The sequence below is a fragment of the Cyphellophora attinorum genome, assembly GCF_001299255.1.
Source record: "Cyphellophora attinorum strain CBS 131958 chromosome Unknown Contig8, whole genome shotgun sequence".
Lineage (NCBI taxonomy): Eukaryota > Fungi > Ascomycota > Eurotiomycetes > Chaetothyriales > Cyphellophoraceae > Cyphellophora > Cyphellophora attinorum.
In genome coordinates this window covers 621146-644637 of record NW_017253236.1, presented here as the reverse complement: position 1 = coordinate 644637, position 23492 = coordinate 621146, and the positions used below count along the sequence as shown (strand labels likewise).

The 23492-nt window shown below is 53.1% G+C and overlaps 7 protein-coding genes across 7 annotated transcripts; 3 read left to right on the top strand and 4 right to left on the bottom strand.

The window, feature by feature from the left end:
• Positions 1-646: 646 nt before the first annotated feature.
• Positions 647-2793, top strand: AB675_5548 (Transcriptional activator of proteases prtT; the record flags this gene model as incomplete). The annotated part of the gene is made up of 4 exons (XM_018145767.1): positions 647-754; positions 816-925; positions 980-1608; positions 1676-2793. 4 exons carry the CDS (start codon positions 647-649, stop codon positions 2791-2793), a joined length of 1965 nt encoding a protein of 654 aa, XP_018001942.1.
• A 134-nt stretch (positions 2794-2927) lies between these two features.
• Positions 2928-4202, bottom strand: AB675_5547 (Phosphonoacetate hydrolase; the record flags this gene model as incomplete). Its single annotated transcript, XM_018145766.1, has 1 exon — positions 2928-4202. The coding sequence occupies one exon, from the start codon at positions 4200-4202 to the stop codon at positions 2928-2930; it is 1275 nt and encodes a 424-aa protein (XP_018001785.1).
• Positions 4203-4894: 692 nt separating this feature from the next.
• On the bottom strand, positions 4895-6358 carry AB675_5546 (uncharacterized protein; the record flags this gene model as incomplete). The annotated part of the gene is made up of 4 exons (XM_018145765.1): positions 4895-5226; positions 5388-6091; positions 6142-6254; positions 6305-6358. The coding sequence occupies 4 exons, from the start codon at positions 6356-6358 to the stop codon at positions 4895-4897; spliced, it is 1203 nt and encodes a 400-aa protein (XP_018002042.1).
• A 646-nt stretch (positions 6359-7004) lies between these two features.
• Positions 7005-7608, bottom strand: AB675_5545 (uncharacterized protein; the record flags this gene model as incomplete). Its single annotated transcript, XM_018145764.1, has 2 exons — positions 7005-7501; positions 7551-7608. The coding sequence occupies 2 exons, from the start codon at positions 7606-7608 to the stop codon at positions 7005-7007; spliced, it is 555 nt and encodes a 184-aa protein (XP_018001836.1).
• A 1983-nt stretch (positions 7609-9591) lies between these two features.
• AB675_5544 (uncharacterized protein) lies at positions 9592-10737 on the top strand (the record flags this gene model as incomplete). Its single annotated transcript, XM_018145763.1, has 3 exons — positions 9592-9850; positions 9898-9953; positions 10000-10737. The coding sequence occupies 3 exons, from the start codon at positions 9592-9594 to the stop codon at positions 10735-10737; spliced, it is 1053 nt and encodes a 350-aa protein (XP_018002148.1).
• Positions 10738-11641: 904 nt separating this feature from the next.
• On the top strand, positions 11642-19114 carry AB675_5543 (Autoinducer 2 sensor kinase/phosphatase LuxQ; the record flags this gene model as incomplete). Its single annotated transcript, XM_018145762.1, has 2 exons — positions 11642-11737; positions 11789-19114. 2 exons carry the CDS (start codon positions 11642-11644, stop codon positions 19112-19114), a joined length of 7422 nt encoding a protein of 2473 aa, XP_018002050.1.
• A 2404-nt stretch (positions 19115-21518) lies between these two features.
• On the bottom strand, positions 21519-22676 carry AB675_5542 (uncharacterized protein; the record flags this gene model as incomplete). The annotated part of the gene is made up of 1 exon (XM_018145761.1): positions 21519-22676. One exon carries the CDS (start codon positions 22674-22676, stop codon positions 21519-21521), a length of 1158 nt encoding a protein of 385 aa, XP_018002009.1.
• Positions 22677-23492: the final 816 nt, after the last annotated feature.

The window sequence follows — 23492 nt, the reverse complement described above, 5'->3', positions numbered from 1 at the left end:
CAATGTTTGGTCGCACGACGTCCATCTCATGACCTCAGTATACGATGCTCACTGAGGTGGCTCTAGCATGATCGTCGTGCTATGGCGGGATCGCTGCATTTATATTCAACCATAGAACGAAATATCTGTCCGTCACTTCTTGGCTGTTCCAGGCGACAGTTTTGTAGGCTGACCTGAAATGATGCCTCGGGAGTCGGTGGTTCGCGATCTTCTGTTGTTGGATCACTCATGCCTAGGTATATATGAGCCAACCCAACAAATTGCCTCTTCTGGATACATGGGCTTGGAGGAATTCCTGGTTGAACGACGACGATTAAACCACCAGGCAGCGGACTGTCCCGGAAGAAGCCTACTCATAGTCTCGCCACACTCAGTGCATAGTGATCTTCAACGGAAACGTCCATGATGTAGCTATGTTATAGCTATGCCAGACTCATGGTAAAATAGTTGTGAGATTGTGAGTTGACTCCAGCGGCGCAGCCTCCGGCGCTCGGATTTGGGGAAGACCACGTGGACGGAACTCAAACGTGACTGCTCGGTTTCACACCTCGCTCCTACTTAGGTATTCGCCCTGGCTTTCGAAGCAGTTGCGGTTGCAGCTGCATGGAATAAATCACGACAAAGGCGTGGCGCGGCAGTGTTCATCATGGCTCCCACGTCGGCCGCTATCGCTCTAAAGGAGGCATGCAGTACGCAGCGGACTCCCGAGATCACACGCAAAATCACAGCTTGCGTTGCATGTCGTAAACTAAAGGTAGGCCATCATCAGGTATTGCCAACATGCTCGATCTTACAGACTCATCCGCTGGTCCCAGATCAAATGTTATATGGACGATGCGCGACCACCTTGCAAGCGATGCAAAGGGCGAGGGCTTTCTTGCACGGTCAACAAGAGCATACAGATGATCCTCGACAGTGACATCGCGTGCGTCTGAATCGATATAGATGGCTCAACTGAGTGCTGACCTTGCTTACGCAGCTGGAAAGAGGAGCTGGAACAGCGAGTCGCAGATCTTGAAAGACGATCATCTGCTCGAGACGATACTCGACCCGTAAATCTTGAACCGTTCACTCAAGTACAACAACATCCGCCAGTCGGTCAATCCGAAGCACTGAACCCACCGCAGAGTACGATATTAGATACCGCAAAGCGCGCGACCGCCCAGGCACGAGGCGGCTCAATGCTCAATCTCGCATGCAATCCTGGATCCTTTCCTGGCTCAGCATTAGTCGGTCAATCCACCAACGACGAAGGCTACAGACCAAGTACGAGAGCGGATCTGATCGCGAAAGGCGTCATCACGGAACGCACGGCGATAGAGCTATTCGAATTCTATGCGCTTCACCTCGACCACTTCGCCTATAATCTTTTGCCGGAGAATGCCGAACTGCCAAGTATTCGGTCAAGGTCTTCACTCCTGACTTCTGCCATCTGCACTGTGGCTGCATTCTGCAGCTCTGCCAAATGCTACCAGGAGTGTCTTGCATCCTTCCGTGAAGAGGTCAACGCAGAACTGTTCACAAGCCAACACACCTTCGATGACGTCCGGGCACTGTGCATTGGCTCCTTTTGGCTATCTGATCTGTCTACTGCGCTGTCGGCGCTCGGTGCGTGGACCCTGACGCACAAAACTTCTTTTCCCGCAAAGTCTATAGACACTGACAGATCTTACAGCTGTTCGATTCGCCGCAGAACTCAACCTGCATCGATGCATAACGAAGATGCCGCACACCAATCCGAAGTGCTACGATAGAACCCGTCTCTACTTTGTTGTCGTCATTTGTGATCACCAGTGTACGCTTGTTCGTGGTCGTCCACCCATGACTCGTGCAATGCGATCGCTGCAGAACCCACGTGCTCTCCTCAAAAGCCGTCATTCCGTACCTGCGGACATCCGGTTGATCAGCCATCTGGAGCTCTGGACTCTCAACACTCGGATGCTAGACATCTTCGGTGCGGATGTCGGGACACCATTTCCAGTCGAGGAAAAGGCCGACGAGCTATATCAGCTAGCTAAGTACTTCGACCGCTGGCACAAGCAGTGGTCGGATCTGGTGACAAGTCAAGACGACCTGGACATGTCTACTGATCCCACACTGGACCTCTACTATCACATCGCAAGGCTCTGTCTCTTTGCCCATACCTTCCGGGGCGTCTCACCAGCGACACCCATCTTTGTTCCAAGAAGTTCCCAAAGCAGGACTGACATAGCAGAGTTTGCCAGCCACGCGGTCGACAGCGCCATCGCCATCGTCACCCGGTTTCTTGAGACTCACGCACAAGCGCCCGTACTCCCAACCTACTTTGCCACCTCACTAGCTTTCGCAGCTGTCATACTTGTGACAGTATGTTCAAGGACAATGTACTCGACGTTCTCAGACCTCAGCGACCCGAAAAAGCACGAAGCTCGGAACGCAGTAACGCAGCTCTGTGGTCTGCTCACTGGACTTTCGCTGACACTCAGTCCTGAACATCCGCTGTGTGTTATTGCCAAGGGCCTTCAGCCAGTGCTCCAAAGCTTGTCAACGACTCACCAGACTGCACCTCGGATAGAGGTTGCCACGATTCCGGCCGGTAACGATTTTGATGGTGGTCTCTTCACCAGTAGGGAGTTCTCTCCTGATTCTCATTTTCAGGTCAACGGCCCACACTATCAACAGATGCCGGATGATCCGATGCTAACAACTGTGGGAGGCCAGCCCGTGATGTTGCCGTCGACGGCAACAGAGATCGACTGGTCACTGTTTCCAGTCGACTTTTCCGCAGAGTTTCCGGACTTCACAAATGTCTGATGACGTCCTTAGATTTTCCTAAACCAATGCGACGAGCAAAGCTTCGCAATTTGTGCGTGATTGAGGTGGACGATTTCATGAAAGCTATGAAAGCTATACTACAGAGACGTGACTACAGCTTCGCGCGATCGTACTCAATGATTGAGCGCGAGATCAAAGGCGTCAAAATTCCGCCAATGCCTCCCCTTTGACTTCTCCAGCGCCTCAGCACTCAAAGGCTTCGATCTTAGCAACGGAATCTCCTGTTCCGACAGCCCACCGTGAGACCTCAGCTTGTGTCCCTTCAGTCCTTCCAGGTCATGCTCATTCCTCCTTCCTCCCAATACAGAATACTCCTTCGAAATCACCACCAGATCTCCCTCCCTCTCAACCGGCATCTCAAACCGCCTCGCTGCTTCCGCGCCAGTGTACGCGACCTCCACCTCCGGAAAACCGCTCACAAACTCCAACATCTCCTTTACAACACCAGCATCTGGCTGCCCCTTCCCCAGAAGATGCACGCGCACAAACCCGCCAAGTGCACCGTGATGCTTGACAAACGGGTCCGCAATTGGGCAAATCACCCGCGCATTGGCTTCCGGCCACCTCTCGCACAATGCGTCCTCGAGGAATAACACATTCGGCTCACCCCTTACTCCATCCGCCTTCGCACTCATCCCATGATCCCCCGTGACCACCACCAACGCTCCCATCCCCACAAACTCCCCCACCCGTCGATCAATCTCCCCCATGAACCACTTCGCCTCGGGCTCCTCGGGTGCATGCTTATGCTGGATATAATCCGACAGCGTCAAATAAAACAGATCCGCACGGTCTTCTTGCAGCAACTTCAGCCCGGCGTCGAGCACGAACAGGGACAGCTCGCCGGAATATTGCGGCGGTGATGGCTGCCCCAGCCACGCTTCGACATCTTCGATGCCGTTCGAGGCGAAGGTGGCTTCGTTCGCAAACTGCGCGCTGAAACAAATCGCACCCGTCTTCTCCGGCGGCGTCAGCCCATGTTGGATGATCCTCCTCAATTTATTCTTCGCGGTAATCGCCGCCACCCGCACACCCAACTGGTTGGCTAACTCAGCGAGGATGGTGCTTCCCCACATCGAGCGATCATCGACCATCATGACTTCCTTGCCGGTAGCCTTGTCGAGGTAGTAGTTCCCGGAGACGCCGTGGGCGGCGGTGGGCGCGCCGGTGATGATGGAGAGGTTGTTGGGGTTGGTGAGGGAGGGCATGGCGCAGTGAGCTGTGGCGTGGAAGCCGTTGGCTGGGTCTGTGAAGGAGAACAGGTTGGGAGTTGTGGAGGGGGATAAGTAGGTTGGGTCGAAACCGTCGATGCAGATTACTACGGTTGGTTGGACGGGTGGGTGGTAGGTACGGGAGTGGAGGGTTATTGTTGGGGTGGTTGAGCCCATTGTGGAGGGACTGTAGGCTGAGGTTAGGCCTCGATGGTTTGGGTGGGTAGGTTGAAGGGTTGTGTGGTCTTGGTTGTGCTATAGAGGTTGACTGTAGTAGAAGAGCGCGACCTCGTTGAAGTATATGGCTACCACATATATATATTTCGAAGTTGGACATGGTTCAATGCTGTCGCCTGATGGGCCCCGGGGAGCAGCATGTCGATCATACTCACACGGAAGGAAGTGCCATGTCGCACCGCAATGCCAATCCGGCTTCGACTTCTGACAGCACATCGCGCAAAGGCCTGCATACCGTTGCATACCTACTTGAGGGAGACACATGCCAAGCCGACCGAACAGGGATGCACGGACGGAAGTGCGTGCAACCAATTAGATCGTGAATCTTGTCGGTCTGTCGCCGCCCATATTGATGCAGGATCAATGGGTCGTCGCGCGTCTGGTGCTGTCTGTTTGCAGTGCCCAAAAACCCAAAATGCAGGACGCGAATGCAAGTAGTCGAGACCGCACAGCCGACTACGTACCCAGTGAAATGCGCAGAATCGCTGTCTCGTCAGCGTTTTCGCTATAGTCGGAATGCATCGATCCGGTCCATGGCGCGTTACTCGAGCCTCTGCCCATCCGGGTTCCAACTTTGGCATTCCCTAAGCCTCAAGGCACTTTCAGGGCATCGCTTCACTATATCGTGCCTCTTACTGGGCGGAGAGAGTATCAACATTCGATGCTCTTCTCGGGAGTTCGCTCAGCGGCGTGATCTTGTTTAGCCCAGGAGGATCGAGAAAAACGTGTCGTTCGCCATAAGTGCCACCGAAATCAAGCTCGTCAGTCATGGCATGCAGCGCTGTCTCGTACAAGGTATGCTCTCCGAACACCGTGCAGCCCTTCCTGTCGCCGTCAAAGATGTTGAACGTACGCTCCGCTTCCTCGTACGGATATCTGGTGACGACTTTCGAAGTTGACGGTTGCAGCAAAGGTGTCTTGGGCATTGCCATATTGCTCACGTCGTAGTTTTCTTCGCGCCGGTCTGCCGCAAGTGACACCGAGGCCTGAGGTGGGTGGTCAGTAGACTGTCCTATATGTCGCGCGCTAGCAACATAAATGCTAATTTCTGATGCGTTCACTGCGAAGATGCTGTCCGAAGAAAGACCATTGCAGAGGTGCAACGCACTTCAAGCATTCACGGACCCAAGACAGACTCAGCCATGTTGTTGGCCAGATCAGTCATGTAACGTGACTCGCGAGTGGAACTGAAGCCAAACCCGCCTCGACCGCTTCCATCAGGACCCCTTGGCTCGCGAATGGGCTTCTGTGGTTGCTCTTTCGGCGGCAAGGGGCTCTGTGAGCTCTGTTGACGCTGTACGAAGATCGAGTCGGGCTTGGCGGTGTAGCTAGGGTCAAAGAGCGCTGGCTGTCGTTGCTGAAGACGGCCTTGCTGGGCGTGTGAGTTTGCGTTGGCTCTTCCTCTCCCGCGACCTCGACCTCGGCTGGGTGTAGCAGATCGAGATCCAGGTGGGGTGAGACTGTTTGGCGTGGACGTGCCAGATTGACTGTTGGGTCTTGCATTGTTACTCGCACCACTGGCACTCGCCTTACCGAAAAGCTCTTGCCTTCGCTCGTCGTACTTGCGCTGCTTCTCTACTCTTTCTCTAGCCGCTTGCGCCTTACGCTCAGCCATAGTCTGTTCGCGGGCCTTTACTTCCTCTTCATCCTCGGACGACTCGGCCTTGTCATTGGTGTCGTAGGTAGTGAGACCGTGGTTGGCAGGTCTGGCAGAGCTGACGATGGGCGGTCCTTTTCGGGATAGCAGGACAGGCGGTGGCTTATAGTCTGATTGTAGAGGGACTGGGCTGCGAGATTCGAGGAAATAGTTGGTTTCTCTTGGACCTTCCCTAGATTGTATTAGTTTGTCTACCGCTCGTCAGGGACTCGGTCTGCCTACGCCTCTGCCCAGAGTTGACGATTGAACTCGGCCTGTTGCGCTCTTTTCTGAGCTTTGCTGACCTTTGAGGACACCTTCTTGTTTGCGCCTGAGACGGATGAGCCAGGAGTGGTCTGGTGCACGTCAGAACTCGTCGGGAATGTACGCGACAAGACAGGACTACATCTGCTACCGATGACCACTGATCATCCCATGCGTCCGGCACCGAGTTGTTCATGAGGGGCAACGAAAAAGTCGCCAGCCAGATCGACTAGAGATAGCCGTGCGGCCGGTGGTTCGTGCGACAACCTTTGCACTTGCGTACTACCATTGAGTTGTTACAGTAGTCTGGTCGGGTCTTCGATATTTGTACTTGATCAGGGACGCTGCAGCAAGCGTGAGTTGATGAGAGGTGGTTTTTGGCTGTTGGAGAGTTCTATGCGCCTGTGGCTTGCCGAAAAGCCTTCCCCACACAGGTGGACGCCAAGTGATGCAGGGACAGGGAGACGGTCCTTGCTGGAACGACATCTCTCGACCGGACTCGCACACAGCATTCGAAGAGCTGCTATGCTATTACCGAAGCTTCATTGACATAGCCAACAAGATAAGTGTGAGAAACTCCCCGCAGCAGCAAGTACTCAAGAGCACGCAAGGAGCTATCGAGTTACAGTCAAGGAAGGATCAACCCCTATGAAACAATATGCGAAAACGCTTCATTATGCTATGTTCCTCGGTAACCAATATATATCTTGTGATCTTCAGAAAACTCCATCGATGACAGCATCGTCTGCTATACGTGTGCTTGCGTGAAATGCCTGCCAATGAACCAAATCGGAATGCGAATGCAGGGTATCCCTTGTCCTTTCTTGCCTCAGACACACCATCTAAGCAATGCTGACGGCACCAGTCAGGGGCTGAAGAGCAGCAAGGAGTTGATTGACGAGGCCAGTGACGGTGTCGAGAGTGGCGCCAACATCAACGACGCCAGCAATGGACTCAACATCAGCGAGGAGACCTTCGACAGTGGTGATGGTGGAAGTGACCTCGGAGTCGACACCCGCAACGATGGACGAGACATCAACTGCAGACACGACGGATTCGACAAGAGTGATGGCGGATTCGAGTTGGCCCTCAACGTCGGTCAGAGCACCCTCCACGTCAGTGACGGCACCATCGAGGATGGATGTGACGATGCTGTCCGCGTTACCAACGGTGCTGGTAACGGTGGTGAGCAGGCCGTTGACGATGGTCAGAACGTTGTCGACTGAGCCAACAACCCCGCCGAGGACACCACCGAGGTCGAGGCCGAGTTGGCGCTTGTGGACAACGATGGGCGCGCTCAGGGAGCTACCAGCAACAGCGACATCGGTACGCTTTTGAACTGTGACTGTCAATTGGGTGACTCCTTGGCGGAATGTTGGACTACATACCTGTGGGGGCAGCAATGGCAGCGGTGGCCAAGAGAGCAGTGAAGAATGTAGCACGCATCTTGATGGACGGTTGGTGTTTGGTGGTAGATATTGATCGGATTAAACTGATAATGTCGTTGTTGTAATGAGTGGACGTCTGTGGTAGACAAGTGCGGGTTGTAGTGAGTGAGCGATTTGTTGATGAAAAGGAAGTCCTCCATGCAGTCCTTGGACGAGGTTTATATCCTTCCCAGGGCCACACCAGCAACTTGCAATCACCTCATCATGCTCTGCTTTGCGACACCGAGCGGAGCCATGAGTGTTGACTTGCTAATCACCAGTATGATTGCTTTTGGATTTGTCTCGTGGGACTAACGACCGTTTGATAGTCTGGTCGTGGAACGTTGGAAGTCCGTAGTTGGTGTTTAGCAGCAATGAAACCTACTGCTAGCCTGAAACCAGCCATAGCTGCGCCGATCAAGATCAGATGATGCCACGGCGAAGAGGCAATCCGACTTCCTTGGCCCAAAAGGTGAAGATCCGCACAGAGACAGCATACCGAAAGATGATAGACAGGGATAAGCCAAGAGGATCAGCAGCCAGGATTGCTAACGGCGCCATGCAAGGCAACCCAGATCTGGTTACTGACTGGGTCTCAATAACACTCACCTCAAGGTGCCCATTCGACGCTAGCTTACCTGCATGCCATAACGAATCGTTTCAGGTCCGTGCACACTACAGCGCTCACACATCTGTATAGCCTGCTGGACGAAGATGATGAATGGGCTTTTCTCGGGGCAGTCGAGTCGTTGCAGTGGATGACCCACCGCATAGCCGCATTCCAAGCATGACTTAGCAAACTCAGATATCGCATTTTCCGCAAGTTTGATCGTCGAGTAATGATGGCAACACTGCAGAAACCCCTAAAGGTTACAGGTCGCGCATGAGGAAGGAATGACGACGTCGATCACATTGAATAATGAATCGCTGGGCAATTTCCTTTCGAGCGTTGATGCCGAGACCGACCAATATTCGTTCCAATAACTCGGATTTTCTTGGAAGCATCGCGTTCCACGAGGAACACACCCTCGTGCTAGAGCGCTGCTAGGCGGTCATTGTGAAGATCTGTCAACGTTTGACGTACCCAACAACGAGGATAGAGGCAATATTGAAGCACGAAGTCAACGTCAATCTCGCTAGATTTTGTAGTCCGATGGCGACTGGCTTGGCGTTAAGCTAGGACCAGTTGCACGTCATACTCTTTCATCTTATGGTCTTGCACCTCATGCAACAGAGTCACAGTGCCGCAGAGGTAGCGTCCTGAGCGACTAGTGATTTGGTAGATTGAGTCCTGATGAATCAGTAGCCTCGTGGCGCTGATCGACCGTCGAGAACATGGAAACCAGATTAAGATTGAGCTTCACTCTCATATGGTGGGCAGAGACCGGATGAGTACACAGAAGCTGCAGAGCGAGTCCTTGCAACAGTCTCTGGAGACTGCTGACGAAAAATGACCCATTCTGTCGGCAGTCGGGAAAATTCGCAGGACTTGAAGGAGGGAGAATGAAACGACATAGCCTATGCTGGTGGACAGCGTTACTCAGGCCAAGGTTTTGCTTCTTACCCAATGCCCTGATGCAGACTTCTCTGAGTTCATCGTTCCGACAGAGATCGGTCCAAGGTGAGCAGATGTGTCCTGATGCAGACTGTAGGTGCAAAGATGAGTTCACGGGAAGCTGGCAGGTGAGGCAAGTGTTTTTGTGTCACTGTACAAAGCTGGCGTCACCGCTGCGGCAGAAGTCTTCAGACATCAAGTGAACAGCATTACGAAGTCAATGCTGCGGAAAAATGTTGACGAAAACGCGTGCGCAAGCAGTCAATTAAGTGTAAGTCCCGCAAATTTATTGACAACACTGGCAGTCAATGCTGCAAGAGTCGTGCCTTCCTACCAGAGCACCTTCCACACCTCCGTCGACGTCCTGTCCTGCCCAGCAGAACTTCTGTCGGACTCGAAATACTTCGAGGAGTCCTCCATCGTTGTAAGCAAAAGTCAGATTCCATCATGAAGCTCGCAAGCTTCATCTCGTGGATTATCATTCCTTTCTTCATCAGTACTGCAGCAGCCCAACAGGCATGCCTTGATGGATTCAATCAATGTTCGCCCGCCGGGGCCTCTAGCAGAGAAGTCCCTGTCATTGGTCCAGATCTTGCCAGATTCTACCTTGAGTTGATCTACACCATCGTTGGTCTGCCTGCTGGCGAAAACTCAGTCCAGGAGGCCGCTGTCATCAGACGCACTGACTACGGCGACTCATTGTGTTGTAAGTCGTCCCAGCAATCCATGTTCAAATGCTGACAAGAGAAACAGGTGCCGTCGGGTCGGCATGTGAGATGATCCAGAGCTTCAAGATCGCGTTCTGCTGGGTACGGATCCATTCGCCCTTCAGGACGACCATTAACTGAATAACAGGATCGATTCACCACAAGCTACTTCCTGCCTGACGGATCCTATGGCTCTGCTTCGAACGGTAGCTATAGAACACCTCAGGGCGACACCGCGAACTTGATCACGGGAGAATATCATATGCAAGATGGAACTGTGGGCAACATGTACGATGAGTCGCCAGCCGATAAGCCCGAGTCATCAGACCTCCCTCTGCCGACTCCATACACAAGCGCCGGTGTGGGTGCCGCCATCCCTGCCAGTCAATTGGGCGCGCAGCTGTCCCAGACCCTGACGGCCACGATCAGCACAGCCAGTCCGCAGTCGACCTCTTCGACAAGCAGTACGTCTCCAGAAACTACCACAGTCTCCTCAACCAGCGCCTCTTCTGGTACGACCATGACTTCGCCTAGTCTCCCAATCACGACTTCGTCAACTTCAGCCGCCACATCCTCAGAACCAGCCCCTATCCCTCAGACAACACTGCCAACTTCAACAGCCTCTTCCGATGTACCGTCTGAAACTACATCTCACTCAAGCGTTGAGTCTGCCAGCTCGACCGACAGCACTCTGACTTCGGGTGGCAGTGGAGGTGTTGTGGCACCCACTGCTTCGGGAATGACAGGGACACCGGGCGCATCGTCCTCCAGCGTCAACGGCAGTTGGCCCATTATTCCTCCTATCACTAATTTAGCCGCAGCCACTGTCGTGTACTGCATGGCAGCGAAAGTGCTGGTCTGGCTGGTAGCCGCTATTATGGTTTGACGACCACATATCTCACGTGTTGTGTGTCGGTAACGCAAAGCAAGTTTACTGTCATCTTATCACTCATTGTCGACAGAGCACAGCAAGATCGAAGTCCATCCTCATAGATCAAAAGACATGGCCAGATGGACCAGGTAGACGCGAGGTCGCGAAAGGATCTAGGCTCATCTCCATAGCTGACTGCATGAAATAGCGTATCCGGGTGGCCAATACGAAGGCTACCCCAGGCATCAATGAAGCATTCATTAACAGCCAAGATGCGAAAGGCTATTGAATCCGTCCGTCGGTATCGATTTGCATACTAAATCGTTCGTCTGCATGGTCGGTCCTCTTGTGCTATGCGCAGGCGCAGCATGCTATCGCTCTAGCACAAGGTCCAAAGCCATGTACAATTGCACTCTCCCATGTCGACATTGATGAATCTGTGTGCTCCAAATTTCACAAGGACCCTGAGGATCGCGATTGAAAGTCACCGGTCCTCCAATGAAATGGCTGCGCTATTGCGACTGCCGCATAGTAGGGTTGATAGGCGCTGATAGGCGTACGGCTTTCCCCTGCGCGGACGAGTTTGCTAGGCAAGTGCCACCAACAGAGTGGACTATCCACGGCTATTGCAGTGACTTCCGGCAACGAGGGGAACCTACTCCATGACTCAGCTTTCGCATGGACGAACCCCCGATTACTACTCTCCGATGCCCGTCTTCCAGACACCACCAGTGACCTTTTACGGCCTTTGCTTTCCCACACTTGCTTCGTAATCAACCATTCGCACTTGTAGCCTACGCCGCAGTCGACGTGACTGTCACTGGACAACGACCACGTCGCCAGCGCATGCGACGTGTGCCCTCGTACCCTCGTACCACTACAACATGACCTAGGCAATTGCAATTCGAAGCAAAGCAGTATGGATGATAGCATCCTGGGCGAGGATCTTCCTCTGCCCCCGATGAGATTGTTCGAGCGACTGGCGAGTGTACCTAATTATACATGGGACCAGTCTGTAAGTGCACACCTGCCAGCTGCCCGCGGCGCATACTGACCGCAGTGATAGTTCCCTCCATTCCACACAACATACGATCACTGGCACGTCCTCGGCATACTCCATAACCCCGACATCGACGGTCCTTCCACTGCGTCGAGTGCACTGACTTCGAGGTCGGGTCTGTCAAGTTCCACAAGAGGATCGCCCAAGATAGACCACAGACCGTCGCTCAGACATAGCCATTGGAGCAGTATCAGCGGGACTTCTGAAAGTAGCGACTTCTCCTCGTCTAAAGATGAGGCAGACCCAGTATGGATCCCGGTGGTCGCACGGGTCAGCACCCATATACTGCAGCTCGAGCGCGAGTACAACTACTGCAAGCAAGTCATCCAGCAGAATGACCCAGAATGCCTCCATACGATTCGACCGATTGACATCTTCCGGCTTCCTACCACACCTGGGGATGCGAACTCGATGCTTGTCTGCGTGTACGAGGCGCCGGGCTATAACGCACTCAAAGATGTTGTCGACTTTGGCCCAGCTTTCTACGGCCTGCGCGCCTACAGACGAAGCAGCGACACCCCGGCCCAGCAGATGACCCTCTCATCCTTTCTGGACTTTGCGATTGGCGCCTGTGAGTGCTTGGAGCTACTTCATCATGGTGCTAAAGCCGTGCATGGCGAAATCCGTCAGGATACCTTCCACTGGAATCGAGATGCGAACATGGTCCGCATGATGCACTGGGGCGCTGGCCCAAGGTCGTTCGAGAATCTGCTATCCAGTGAGGGCTGGGCGACTCTGAGCAAGGAGTTGGGTGTTAAGAACAAGCTACAATTCATTGCTCCAGAACAGACCGGCCGCTTGCCCGCAGACCCCGATAGTCGAACAGACATTTACAGCCTTGGAATCTTGCTCTGGATTCTGCTCGCAGATCGGCCTGCGTTCGAGGCCGACACTCCGATTGACATTGTCCAAAAAGTTCTGAGCTCCCGTCTACCTGCTGTCTCGGCGATCCGCATCGATGTGCCGGACGTTATCGCCAACATTCTGGCAAAAGCTACCCAGAAGCAAATGGACGCACGCTATCATTCAATTAGTGGTTTGAAATACGATTTCGTTCAGGTCCAAAAAGCTCTCGGAGAAGGCGATCAAGAAAAGATTCGTAGCTATAAGATCGGACAGCACGATGTATCTTCCTTTTTTATTCTGCCTTCGCGCCAGATTGGACGCCATCTCGAGTACGAGCGTCTGACCAAGATCATCGACAAAGTTGTGAAACGCCAAAATCAGTCTGCTCCACGGGGCGGTCCCAGCCCACAGAAGTTGCTTAGCAACGCTTCCAATTCCTCGGTGTCAGAGGGCCTCGACCTAGACGACCCAAATTCGGACAGCTCAAGCTCATACAGTCTTCGTGAGACCAGAAGCAATTCGACCACGGTCGGACTCGATAACGCACCTCCGGCATGGAGTGGGACAGCCAAAGAAGCTCGACAGTTCAATCATGTCGGTCGTGGATTTGCAGACCATCGGACACTATCGATTGACATCTCTGACAAAGAAAGCAGCTTCTCCGGCGGCTTCTCTCAAGCGTCTGACACACTCGGCCCAATGCTACGGCGACGGAATAGCCATAAGTACAAGTCCAGAGGCAAGACAGAAGTCATATCTGTCCTTGGAGCACAAGGTATTGGCAAGTCCATGCTCATTCGGTCTGTTCAACCTCATGTGCGGAGGCATGGCTATTTCGCCATGGCAAGATTCGACCGAGCTCGACCAACGCCTTTTGAGCCCCTCATCAAGGCCTTGAGCAGCCTTTTCCGCCAGATCTTCTCGGAGCGCGATGTCACATCTCCGTACCACGAACATTTACGATCACATGTGAAGCCACTCTGGAGCGTTTTGCATAGCGTCCTGGACCTTCCTGAGACACTTCTTGATCTAGCCGCACCGTCCAAGAAGATCATGCTCAACACTGCGAATAGTGAATTGGGCACGCCCAGCATACGAACGGAAGCTCCAGTTGAGCTCGAGGGAGCGCCTCCGGCTCCGGCAAGCGGTATCACGAGAGATGGAAACGATTTCCTACGAGGCCCTGCTAGCACCAAGTCTATCAGATTCATGCACAATTTTGTGGATGTTTTGCGCCTCATGACGGCTGGCAAGGTTATTTGCCTGTGCTTAGACGATTTTCACGCTGCTGATAACGAGTCCTTGGAACTAGTACTGCACATCATAAAGTCCAAAATCCCAGTCATCTTTCTTCTGGCCAGTCGAACGGAAAACGACAAGCCTTTGGATCCTACGCAAAAGGTGCTCGATCTCGACTCGGCTCAGAGGATAGATCTGACGAATCTGAAAGAGAAACATGCTTTTGAATATGTGGCCGAGACCATGTCACAATCCATTGAGGATATACTGCCATTAGCTGCAGTGGTGTACGAAAAGACCAGAGGTAATCCGTATCTGATGCGCGAGATCCTGCAGATGTTCTATCAGCGCAACTGCTTGTGGTACGACTACAGAAGCGCTGGGTGGCAGTTCAACTTCGATAAGTTAGTCGCCGAGCTCAGCGGTTCGGACTCGCCAGGCATTATGGACAACTCCTTCCTCACCAAGCGCATGACAGAGCTCGATCCGGCGCCGCGGGCCATACTTGCCTGGGCTTCACTCATCGGCAGCACGTTTTCGTACCGACTGGTCCAAGAGATCCTGACCGGGCAATATTTCTACAGCAGTGGTCGTGATCAAAGCCATGATATGACATGTCCCAAAACCTTTAAGTCTCTCAATTTGACTGAGTCAGAATGCATCGACGGCCTTCAGGTCTTGATGAATTACTTTTTCATCGCTCCTGGCGATACTGACGACGAGTTCAAATTCACCCACTCACGTGTGCTCAATGCTGCTAACTCGATGCGAGAATGCCAAAACACAACGAAGATGCACTTCATCATCACACAAGCGATGATGTCCTATCTCAGCATGTGTAGGTTCAACCTATATCCTTTAGCGCGCCATATATGCCTCTGTTCAGACATCATCAAGAATCGAATTCAAGATCGCATGAAGTACCGGGATGTGCTTTGGAGAGGAGCCATGAAAGCAATGGAATCGGGCGCCAAGTCCACAGCGCTGTGGTACTACCAAACCAGCATCAAGCTCCTTCAAGATGACCCGTGGAATGTTGACGCTGAGGATGTGACGTACGACGAAACATTACAGCTCCATGTCAATACAGCAGAGATCTTGTACGCAACCAAAGACGACGACGAGTGCCTGAGACTTCTCGACGAAACTTACAAACATGCTCGATGTACCGCAGATAAGACACGTTCTTACATACTACAAGGAAGGGTTCATTCTCGACAGGGAAAGTACAACGTTGCTTTCGGGGTCTTGCGAGAATGCCTGACTGGGCTGGGCCTGGAGCTGCCAGAAACCAACTGGACTTCGCTCGACGACGAGATGAGGCAGCTCCAGAATAAGCTGAGGAGCACCGACATGGACGAGGTGATACGATGGCCACTCAGCGAGGACAAGACGGTCATTGCGCTGGGCACAGTGCTCAGCGAAACCCTTGGAGCCGCCTACTGGTTTCAAGCAATGCTGTGGTACCAACTGGTCATCAAATTCATTCATGTCATCGTTGATCGTGGCGTAATGGTGCAGGCTGGTCTTGCCTTCACGAATCTTGCCGGCGCAACCATCGGTCGTTTTCAAAACTTCGAGCTTGCGAATCAATATGGCGACATCGCACAAGACTTTCTGACTCTCTACGAGGACACCTGGACTAGAGGTCGTGGGTGGACGCTCTACAGTCTCTTCGTTGGACCATTCCGAACGCCTATTCGCAATCTGCTGCCGGTATTGGAGAACGCCCTTGATTTCTCCATGCAATCCGACGACCGCTTTGTTTCGCTGCTGAATATTGGTGCCATGGCGCTCACCCGGCTTTACGCTGGCCAGGATCTGGCCGAGATCGAAGCTTTCTGCACATACGGACCTGAAGAATTCCCCGAATGGGAGGCGGACGTCCGAGGTGGTACACTGGTTCTGGCTTCGCGACAGACGGCTCGTGCTCTGCAGGGCAAGACTGGTATCTCGAGCGTCGAAACCATGCTCGATGACGATAGTTTCAAATTAGCCGACTGGTACGCCATGGTGGAAAAGCTTGGTGTCAGCGGCAACAGACCCAAAGATATGTTTGATGCGGTCACAATCGGCACCTACTTCCTCTACGACGAGACTGAGCATGTCATCGAGCTTGGCCGACGGCTTGTCAATACAACTCTGGATGAGCAGTGGTCGAGTCGTCCCGTTGCTGCCGTCCGTTACTACCTCTGCCTTGCGTTGTGTTGCGAGGCGTGGGAGATGCCCGACATGGCTGATCGCCAGCCTCTTCTCGAAGAAGCTAGAGAGTGCAAGCGATGGCTAGATGTTTGGTGTGAAGCATACGACATCAACTTCTTAGCATGGTCACATCTCATGGCTGCCTCAATCGCATGTGCGTCGCGTGACTACAAGAACATCATCAACAATGTCGAGATTGCTATCGACCATTGTCAAGTCCATGGCTTTGCCTTGGAGGAGGCTCTCGCACTTGAGATGCAGGCCGAATTCTTACTCGAGCGCGGTGCCAAGAGACCAGCGAAGGTCATGATACAAGAAGCCATGGCTGCCTATAACAGACTCAGCGCTGTAGGCAAGGCCAAGCATCTTGCTGAAAGGCATGAGTGGTTGTTGAAGACAGCCACTACATCTCGGAATGTCGACATGTCTGTCCAGACCATGGAAGTCGCCGATTTCGTCAACGATAACTCCGGCCACCAAAATAAGCGGGAGTATGTCCAGAAATGGGTTGATCCAAAACAGAACAGTAATGGTACCCAAGACGTGAGTGGACTTGGCCTAGATATCCTCGACCTGACGTCGATTCTGGACTTCTCGAGAGTCATCAGTTCCGAGTTACAGATCGATTCGTTACTCTCAAAGATGCTTTCGGTGATACTGGAATCCGTCGGTGGTCAAGCTGACTTCTGTGCTATCGTCATCGATTCGGAAGAGAACGGATGGGTCGTAGCTGGCAGTGCCGATCACGAAACGGGCGTTAAGACCTACCCTGATGGCATTCCGTTTGCCGATGTCGACGACCAGGTTGCGCAACAAGTCACGCCTTACGTGTTGCGGACCAAAGAAACCATTTTCCTGCAGAATGTGCTGGACGATGAACGCTTCTCCAACGTTGGTGATGCTTGGCTTGCTCGTAATCCTAATGGTCGCTCTCTTATCACAATTCCGATCTTGCAAGCGGAACATCTCATGGGTGTCATTCACCTCGAGGGACGGCCACACGCTTTCACGCAGCGCAGCCAAGTCGTTCTAAACCTGCTCACCAATCAAGTGGCCATATCGCTTGGCAACGCATTTCTATACAGAAAGGTGCGCAAGGTCAGTGCTTCGAATGCGAGCATGGTCGAGTCCCAGAAGCGTGCCTTGGTCGCAGCTCGAGAAGCTGAAGCAAAAGCCAAGAAGGCGGAAGCAGAGGCTATGCACAACGTCAAGCTGAAAGAGGAAGCTGCCAAAGCGAAGTCAATTTTCTTGGCCAATGTCAGTCATGAGCTTCGTACGCCCTTGAACGGTGTAATTGGCATGTCCGAGCTGCTGAAAGGCACGCCACTGAACAAGGACCAAGAAGGCTACGCTGATAGCATTCGAGTCTGTGCTGACACCTTGCTTACTGTCATCAACGACATTCTGGACTTCTCCAAGCTGGAGGCTGGGAAGATGCAAATGTTCACTGTGCCCTTGAATCTGAAGGAGACAATCACCGAAGTTGTCAGAGCTCTGGCCTACACGAACAAGGAGCACGGTCTGCAAACAATCGAGGATCTGCAGATCGACGATGGTCTTGTGCTTGGAGACCCTGTTCGCCTTCATCAAATCTTCATGAACCTGCTCAGCAATGCGTACAAGTTCACGCCGTCCGGCTCGGTCACAGTGAAAGCCCGGAAGACTGGTGAGACGGGCGGCAAAGTGAAGATCACTTGCGCCGTAGTCGATACTGGTATCGGCATTACCGAAGAGCAGCTCACAAGGTTGTTCCAGCCATTCTCGCAAGCCGACTCCTCGACTGCGCGATCGTACGGCGGAAGCGGCTTAGGTCTCAGCATCTGCAAAGCCATGATCGAAAACGTTCTTGGAGGAAAGATCTGGATAGAATCCACGCCGAATAAAGGTACAACCGTTTCCTTCACTTTGACCTTCCGAAAAGCCCCGAAAGACAGCGCTGTCCCGGACATGAAGATCTCCGCGAAGGAGCCAGACCCAATGGCAAACTGGTCACAGGCTGCGAGTCCGAGCACGGCTGAGGAGAAGAAGCAATTGGAGTTGGCGCACCTCGACTTGTCAAAGATTGCCAAAGAGGACGTTCGCGTCTGCATTGCTGAGGACAACGCTATCAATCGCAAAATCGCCATTAGCTATGTCGGTAAGATTGGTTTCAAGTGCGAAGCCTTCGAGGATGGTCAGCTTGCCTACGATGCCCTTCGCCGCAAAGCCAAAGAAGGCGAGCCATTCCATCTCGTCTTGATGGATGTGCAAATGCCCGTGCTAGATGGCTACGAAGCCACAAAAGCGATTCGCGCCGATCCGGATCCAGACGTCAACAAAGTCCTGATTATTGCGATGACTGCTTCAGCCATTAGAGGCGACCGAGAGAAGTGCTTGGAAGCGGGCATGAACGACTACCTTGCTAAGCCAGTGCGCCAGAACGTCCTGAAAAGCATGCTAGATGAGTACATGACCAACAAGCATGTCGCAAGAGAAGCGGCCAAAGATGGCGGTCGTGCAGACCAGATCACACCCGGCGATAAAGCCGCCGGCACCATGCCCGAATCGCTTCGCTCGGCGGCCAATGGTACTACACCCGCAACAAACGGCAAACGCAAGACTTCTGGCGCATCAGAGGAGGGCAGGAAGGCGCTCAACGCGATGGAGTCATCCAGCCCAGGGTCCAGACGGCCCATAAAGAAGATCAGAGATCCCAGTCATCTCAGCGAAACGACCAACGCCAATGCTTTGAGCAGCAGTCCGCCAAGTGGGAAGAAGGAAACCGACATGCTGGGCAAGATCAGCTCTGAGAAGGTCGACGACAGCAAGAAAGACGTGCCATTGGAAGTCAAGAAGAAGGAAGATGTTGTGCTGAGCAGACAGCAGAATGGGGAGAGCAAGCAGACTAGCTATGACTCCGTGGGAAGCAATAGCAATGGTACGGTGAGCCATGGAGCGCTACAACAGGCCTTGAATCAGCTGAGGGCTAATGGGGATGGCGCTGCTGATGATGGCGGCGAGAGCTCGACTCTCATGGGTGCAATGGCCGCGAACGGGACCAAGTAGAAGGAGGCATCCGTCAAATTTGGCAGGAATAGGACGGGAGATCTAGCACTAGGGGTGTTTTGTCACTCGAAATCGCGGAGAGTTTATCCTGGCCACCTCGGGCTCTAGCGCAAGCGTCTCTCGAATCAGCCCGAACGAATCATTGAAGAGCGGCTCGACTTCGGCGACGGACCACTATGGCCTAGAGAAGGAGGCAAGACAGCCAAGGAAGGCGGAATATGATATCTCAAGCACTCATTAGCGACGGCGTTCGGACGGGGCGCTGCATCTGTTGGATGGCTTTAGGCACTGAGGCACAGGAGCTTCGTGGGCCCATGGAATGTGCATCGATCACACTGCACAGCTATCAGGCTGGGACGTCAGGTACTGACTGGCAATTAGGTATGCCGTGGGAAAAGGCTGAGCGTTGATTGTATAGTGTATATCTTACTCATATAGGCAACTTCAAAGTTCCTCGAAAATTAAGGAAGCATGACTTGTTCTCCTCATCATACAGGAGCCGGTACAACACCCGTGGCCCCAACTTGAACATGCTCTTGCTGCTGCTGCTCTAATAACAGGGCAAAATGCTGGGAAGTAGTTGGTCACTCTAGCTCCAGTAGGAAAGACTTCGCGCGGCAGGCACGATTGATATAAGTCGGTCACTGCTTCTACAGAGTGTGCCTGGCGAGGTAGGTGCGATTGAGGTCAATCAATCGCTCCTGCTGCAGAGGGTGCTTTGGCAAGGCAGGTGTGACTGCCGTCTATTGATCGCTGTTGCCGCACAAAGTGCCCAACATGGTAGGTGCGCGCGCAATCAAGCGGGCGCGCCTCCCGCAGATAGCACCTGGTGAAGCAGGTGCGAATGTCGTCACCTGGTCGCTCCTGCTGAGGCAAGTCCGGATCGAGGTAGTTGCGATGACTGTGACTTAGTCGCTCTTGCTTCGGGAAGTACCTGGCGAGGAAGGCGCAGAGGTCATCAGCCGGTCGCTCCTGCGCTTGGGAGGGGACAGCGAGACAGGGATGGTGCAGTCGACCGGTCTCGGAATGGAAGGGGTTCAACGTGCTTGCGGGAAGTGCTGAGTTGCCGAGCTATTGAGCATTCTGCCACCCTTGATCGCCCATAGTTCTGTAGATGACGCCAAGAGACTCCGCTATATCAGATAAAAGAGCAGAGCGGGAAGGCGGCCTGCCCTGTTGGGAGGTGGGCCGAGCATCGTGACTCACTTTGAGGGGTGGAGCGGAGACAACTTCGAGTGTCTCTGGACAGGATGAGTTCTTGTCCAGATTTTGACTCTAGGCAACAGGTTTGCAGCTTCAGCTTCTGGACATCCAGTGACTCACACACATTCTTTCGTGACATGTGCTGACATGTGCTCTTCAACCGCTGGGGTATATAGTCTTGCCTCTTCCCATTTCCCTCAAAGATTTTCTTTCCTTCCTTTGTACAACATACGTCGAATAATATTGCCATATTTCAAATTTGCCATATTTGAGCATTGAGATATGTTGGTATTTGAAGTCATATGTGTGTGCACCATCGTTTGGCTTCGCTTGCGAAGCCTTCGGGGGTGTATTATTGCAATGTGGAAGAAAGGTAAGGACAACGTCGCTGTCGCTGTCGTAGTTGTAAATTGCTGTCGTCGTGATTTGTCCGGCGTAGAAGGTCTTCGTCGTCGTGCGTTCTCGTTGTAGCTTGTTGCTGCCGTGTTGTGTTGTTGTAGTCCATTATGACCAAGTCTGTTGTAAGCCTTGCCGTCGTAGCCAGTGTCTGAGGGATTTTCTAAAGCCGCTGTCGTCGTTGCTGCTCTTTTATGCACATTGAATGTCTCGCACTGGCCGGGCCCAAGTACATGACTCGGTAGAGGACGTCGGGGTCGTTCAAGAGCCCGTAACACCTGTGTGAACTTGTCGTCGTCATCGAGCATGCGAACAGATTCGAGTGGCCACCATGCGAGTCGCTGCATCGGACTGGGATCAGGAGCTGAGCGGCTCTCCCGCAGCTGCGCGGCTGCCTTCTCTTTAATCGCAGGCAACTGCTGTTTAGGAGGCGTAGAGTACTAAACTGCTGAGTCGCCGTCGAGGCTAGTGAAGCGAGAGATCACACGCCAGCAGGTGAGGGGAGCAGAGGCTAGACTGCGGGAGGGCGCAGCGAGTCTGAACTCGATGTCGCGGCAGGTACGCTCAGTGTACTGCTCTTGCCTGCCTACTATCGAAGTGGCGATTCTGGCATTCACGAGCTACTGGTTGGGGGTGCGACGAGCAGGTTCTGACGGTGCTGCCCGACCACTCGATCTGGCGGGGTCACGGCAACCGAGCACTGGAGCCCTGTCATGCCCACAAGGCCAGGCGTCTCTATCGAGCGGTTCTAGCTTATGTTTTCATTCTCGTGAGGACCCGCAGTTGGGATACTGGTCGAAAGTGTTCACCCCTCATCGAACGCCATGCTCATCCTTATCTCGTCGTCAAACCAGATTGAGCCATTCGGCTGAGCAAGATCAGCTGGCATAGATTGGTCAATCGTTGCCTTGAGACTTGACCAGTTGTCGATCCCCATGTTGGATGACAGCTGTACAAGACCTCGTGTGAACCACTTGTCCTCAAGATAGAAGTCCATGGCCTCGTTATGCTCCCACGTCGCACCGATCCAATACGAGAACAGAACTTTTGGATCTTCCAAGAGTTTCACGTAGCTCAGATGGCATCTCAGCTGTGACAGAATGCCATACTTGTCCTGTAGTCGTGGTCCAGTTGCAAAGGTTGCAGAGTAGGCTAAGATGGCGTAGATGAACGATGCTTGAACATGCAGGTCTGGGAATCTCTCGCATGCCAACCTCACCCATGCCCAATAGGTGGTTTGCCGTCTTTGTATCGTCTCGTAGAGAGAGTCGCGAAGGGCTTTGGTCGGGCTGTCAGCTGCTCGCGTCGGCTCTTTCTGATGCAGCATACAGAGGCTTTCCCGCAAGTTGTCGCAGATGTCTCCGAACGGATCATGAGTGCTTTTCTCAAGGCCGCAGATGAACGACTCGTGCAGGACCGGATCGATCAACGTTGAGCACGGCTCCCGCTCTGACTTGGCATACGCTTCGACCAGCCACTCGAGGCCCAAGACTGATTTTGTCGAGGTCGAATGGGATATTTGCAGTTCGTTGAACACAAGGTGATGTATCACCCAACGCATAAGTTGGCTTAGCTCCTCGTGTGTCGCATCTGGGTCGAAGAACCCTCTGTTCATGAATCTACCAACTGCCACTTGTAGAGCCGCCGAATGTATCCTAGCTTCCTCGAAGTTGCCCTCAACGGCAGCCGCAGCAAAGAGACTTGCGCCCAACGATATCGCTAAGCTGGCACTCTGCTCCTTCTTCAAAAGCTGAATGACTTTTGCCTTGTTCTTCAATGAGTCGACCTTCGAGATTGGAGAGCCTGAAAGCTTGCTGATCATGGTCAAATACGGCAGTGTTGTCGCCGATGCAAGTTGAGATTTGAATAAGTTCTGCACTACCACATGAATCACATCATCCTTCTTCGCCCTGTGTGTCGCCGGAATCCACGCCGTCCTGATGAAGAACAACACCTGCTTCATCTGATCTGTGGCATTCTCGATACCTGCGAATTGTAGGTCGTTGACACCCTCCGACCACACGACGAGCTTCGAGGAACTCTGGGCACACTGACATCCTGATCGATGGCACCCTTTGTATGGGTGTTTTCTGGTTCGGAAACCCGGCTGGTGCGAAATTCTGGCTGCATGTGAGAGTGCCTTGGATCTCTCCAGGTTTCGGCACCTCTCGCCTTTTATGGTGCTATCGAACCAAAAAAGCTGCATAGTAACCCTTCCAGACTAGATAGACGTGTACAGTCGGACTACCTACTTCGTTCAACTTTGTTCAGAGGTCGTCCAGTCCCGCGCGGAATGGCTCGGGTGCGACAATGTGCGACTCAGGGTCCACTTTATCACTGGCCACTGTTCCTGGGGAATCTGGTGTTTGCTGTCAATACTAGGGTAGCCACAATTCCTCGTATCAGGGACGAAAGTGCTCGGGATGACTCAGGCTCCGATCAAACTGTCTAGAAGCACTGTCAACCAAGACTGCCGTTGTCCAATTTTGGCTCACAGACTCTGGACACGCCGGAGTGACTAGATTGGGCTCTCTCGCCTTTGACGAGCCAAGCTTGCTCACGATCTCGCAAGCCTTGATAGGTTGGTCCCGAAATACTCGACGTCGATGTTCTTATCAGAGGACTTCGGGTTGAGTTCGGCGATGGCTTACGAGATCCCGATGGATCGGGTGCACCACATGGCAGCGCAGATTCACAATGCGTTTTCATAGATCAAACACTGCTTGAAGAGTGTCTGTGCTTATGAGTCCTCCACAGTTTGATCTCTCAGCGCCCTACG